General features: G+C 42.7%; 1 protein-coding gene across 3 annotated transcripts in view; it reads left to right on the top strand.

The window, feature by feature from the left end:
• The first annotated feature begins 424 nt into the window (after positions 1-424).
• The window catches only part of TM9SF2 (transmembrane 9 superfamily member 2), a 54044-nt gene continuing 50237 nt past the window's right edge, over positions 425-4231 (top strand). For 2 of the 3 annotated variants that reach the window (XM_019663679.1, XM_019663678.1), the window contains exon 1: positions 463-820. In XM_019663679.1, the coding sequence (XP_019519224.1) occupies positions 653-820 (168 nt within the window). In that variant the 5' untranslated portion in view covers positions 463-652. Of the gene's footprint in view, positions 821-4231 lie in introns of all 3 variants that reach the window. The other variant, XM_019663680.1, reaches the window with a different exon arrangement.

The raw sequence follows: 4231 nt of genomic DNA, 5'->3' as shown, positions 1-4231 counted from the left end.
TTTGGAACCTGCCCTTACAGACACCTCTGAGTAGCTGTCTCTGAGAATTTAGGCTAGTTCCTCCCCTTTGTTTCCTTATCCTGCTCTGAATCAGGCGTTCACCAAGCTTCTCCTTATCGCCACCAAGTCCGCCTTCATCAGCAAGTACTTTGGAGCACCAATTGTGTAATAGGGGTTGGCGGGCTGCGGGCAGCGTGGTGGGGAAACTTCAAGATGTTTCAGGGAAATTGAGACAAACCAACAAGCCAGGGGCGCCGGGCAAGCGGGACATTCCATGGCGCCCCAAGGTAGCTCTAGATCGGAATTTCGAATAGGAATGGAATAGGCGCATCGGAATATCCCTCCCAGCAACGCCCCCAGCCGGCCCGCTGAAAACCTGGAAAGTGGATTTCCTCCACACGCCCTCCCGGAAACTCCTGGGGGCGCTTGCTGCCGCTCTCACTGAGCATGTGCAGGCAGCATTGCGCATGCTCTGTCGAGGTCCGGTTCGGTTTCTGTTGCGGGACCAGCGGTGTCGCCTAGCGCAACCGGAACAGTCCGGCGCGGGGCTGGCCTCCCTCTGCTTGGGCGGCCTTGTAGTCTCCGAGCCTCGCCGTCCCTCATTCCCTCTTCACCCCCTCGGCTTGTTTGCCCTTTTCCGGAAACAGCCGTCATGAGCGCGAGGCTGCCGGCGTTTCCACTTCGGTGGACGCGGTTGTTGCTGCTGTCGCTGCTCGTGCTGGGGGCAGCCCCAGGCCCGCGTCGGGGCGCCGCTTTCTACTTGCCCGGCCTGGCGCCGGTTAACTTCTGCGAAGAAGGAAAAAAGAGCGACGAGTGCAAGGTGGGTGAGGCCTGGTGAACCTCTGGGTGCATTGTCGGAAGGGGAAGCCTCCCTCTGCCGGGGAACCTGGGATCCGAGGGGAAGGGGGCGTAGCAATGTGAGTGGGGTCGAGTGCCTACAGAAGCGCCCCGGGCGCTCGGCCTGGCTGTGGGTCTGAGGCTCTGGAACGGCCCTTGTAAGGATGTAGATTTTGTAGGACTCAGTGGGCCTTCGTGAGGCTCGCCTCCCGGCTGGCGGGCCAGGTTGCACGAGCAACTGGATTCAGTTTTTCTGGAACAGGGACTGTGTATATATGGCGCTTCCTTGGAGTTGGAAGCGTGCATGTCAGCAGCAAGCGTTCCACTACTGAGAGTGTTGGTTCACTGCCCTGTGTCACGCACTCCAAGCAAGTGGACCACTAGGTCTTCCAGTAACTTTTTATTTACTTGCTTCCTGTTTTATGCTACTTTCCCGGAACTTCTGCTTGGTTATGAGAGCTTGTTTCTAGGACTGATATTTTAACTTTACGTTTAGCAGTTAGTTATTATTTGCGAAATATAACACCCAGAACCGCATTTAATAGTTGTTGTAATGGCTAAAAACCAGTTAATTTCTATCTCTCAAGTTAAAAAAAAATTGTTTTACTATACAAAAAAAATATGTAAGATCCCACTATTTAGTTTCTCTGAGATTGTTTTAAACACTTGGAGAAAATGGCATTTTCTTCCTAGAGCAAGTCTTGAAAACGTTGATCTCTTAAGACCTTTATTCAAGGTTTTCGGTTTAACTTCTAGTAAAAGAGACATAAGTAACCTATTAGGTTATTCGGCGTACGACATGATATACAAACATACACAATTATTCTAAGTTGGTAAAACTTAACATTCAGGGCTTGAGGATCTCTTTGAAACCATTAATAATTTTAACAATTCAAATAATCGTTCAGCAGACTTTTACAATCTATAAATAGGTTTATTTACTAAGTTTGATTTTTTTTTAAGCTGGTGTTTATTTTATACATGCTAGCTTTATGTAGCTGTTAATTTTGAGCTTATTTTAGGGCATTAAAGAAGCTATTAAATTTTTCACGGCATTTTACAGTTTCTATTTAAAAACTTGGATCTCTAAAAATGTCTAAGGATCTTTAAGGTTTACTCAAGTCAGTAGCGCTTGAAACTGTAACTCATACCCTGCAGTGCAAGAAGCTTTCAGTTCTGACTGAAAGAATATAGTGCTTCCAGGTGGAGGGGGCAGCTAGTGTCACAAGCAAAGTGGTTTTTCCATTAAATATTTTAGTAACCAGCCTTTAAAACCTACTTTTTCGTCTTTAAATTTAAATATAACAACAATCGTGTATTGTATTCCTAGTGCCTTAGAATATATATATATATATATATATATATATATATATATATATATACACACACACACATCCCTGTCTTCCAAGAACCTCAAAGTAAAGGACATGAGTTTATGAACAGATTATTGAAATCTGATATGTTTATAAAAGATGTATGCCCGAACTGCTCTAAAGCACAAATGAGGGCACATCTGTGGATTGGAGTCTTCAGGGAAAGCTACAGAGAGGAAGTGCCATTTGAGATGGACTTCAAAAAATGGTTATGAGTGAAATTTACAGGTGGTCTGCCAGTTAGATGACTTTCGTTTTCTCAACAAGTTTTTCTTAAAGTACAATAGTACTTTTCAGTTAACTTTTGGTTAATTTCAGAGGGTCCTTCTGGATTTTTAATTTTCAAAGGTATAGGCATAAAACAGGCAAGGCACATCATTTTTCTGAAATATTTGGATTTCATCTTTGTTGCAAGCTGCTTTCACATGTTGGTCAATGGAAACAGCTCTTTCGTGAGAAGAAAGATGTACTTTTAGCAGTTTTTGTCTTTTCCTACAGTTGACTACCTGATATAGGGAGTTGGAAGTAAATGTTAATATTCTCTTTGCCTCTCAAAGGAGAAAAACAGTAAACAGTTTAAACAGTTTAAAATTTCATTTCTTCAATCAGGGTTTTAGCATTTTTTTTTCTCATCCATTCCATATTTGTTAAAGACAGTCGTGTACACTGTTCAGAAAAGCTGAAGGGACGTATTTTAAAAATTAGAAATGGGAGAGTTGTGAAATGGGAATAATTATTTCTAGAAGATGCTGTTAGAGTAGGGAATCAGGAGTTGGATGAATTGAGCAGATCATTGATCGTTTCCATCAGTTTTTCTATCTGTAACAGGTATAATCATGTTTGCTTATTGTATATTCACTCTAAATATATTTTGCATTTCTTAGAGGAAAAGTACAGTATTTATCATCATTGTGCTGTTGTAAAATATTCATAAGTGTAGAGATGAAACAAGTTTAGGTATCTTCAGCATAGTGTAATTTATGTACTGTAAGGTACATGTCCTGCGTTTAGCTCAGTGTGTATATTGAGAGACAGTCAAAAGAACCCTGAGCATTTGGCCATTTTCTCCTCTCAAAATGTTTTATGTTCAGTTCACTGGCAGAGGAACAAAGTTCAGTAAACATAAAATTATATTAATATTGCTCTGACTTCCTATTCATGATCTTTTATTAGCCTTTGTAACTGTGAAGAACATAGCTGTGACTATGTTCAGTACTTTTGTTCTTTCAGCTTGCGATCATGTACATACATTTGAACATCAGTATAGTGCACGTTCTTGTTGGTTTTTATTGATTATATAATATTACATTCTGTTACTGTACTATGTATGGTTTGCTTCACCATGTCTTGCTTATAGAGCATTTGGATTGGTCCCAGTTTTTCTCTATTACAAATAGCTTTGCTAGAATGTATTTAGCAGGAATTACTTGCATATTCCCAAATATAAAATTACTAGGTCAGAGGCAAGAAGCTTTATTTAATATTGCCAGGGTTCTTTCAAGAAAGACGGGTTTTATTTACAACGCCATTAGCTAAATGATTCCATGTCTCCATAATATTTTATAACTCGTATTTATCGATTTAATAGCTATGTGATGGCACCTAAGACTTTTTTTTTTAAGATTTTTATTGGGGAATTGGGGGGATGGGAACGTGCTGGGGAATTGGGGGAAGGGGAACAGACAAGTTGCTGTCGTTTTGTTCTTCAGTCTAATTGTGGAGGACGTTGCTTCACTGGCCCAAGTTGGCACCATCATTGCGCTCTTCCCGGGTGAGGCAGATCAGTTGCCGGCTAAGCCGGCCACTCAGACCGCTCACGCTGGCAGCTGGCTACACATGGTAGTCCATGGCAACCCACTGCCACAGGGGCTGCAGCCTACACCATCTCAGCGACTCCCAGCAGCCCAGCTCCAGGTTGAGCTGTTGTTCAGCATCTTAGTTGTTGGAGGGCAGTGTCACTGGCCCTCATATGTGGGATCCGAACCGGGGCCCTCTGGCGTCCCAAGCCAGTTCTTAACCAT

Source organism: Hipposideros armiger, unplaced genomic scaffold, assembly GCF_001890085.2.
Source record: "Hipposideros armiger isolate ML-2016 unplaced genomic scaffold, ASM189008v1 scaffold_397, whole genome shotgun sequence".
In the NCBI taxonomy this organism is placed as follows: domain Eukaryota; kingdom Metazoa; phylum Chordata; class Mammalia; order Chiroptera; family Hipposideridae; genus Hipposideros; species Hipposideros armiger.
This window is presented reverse-complemented; position numbering and strand designations above follow the sequence as displayed.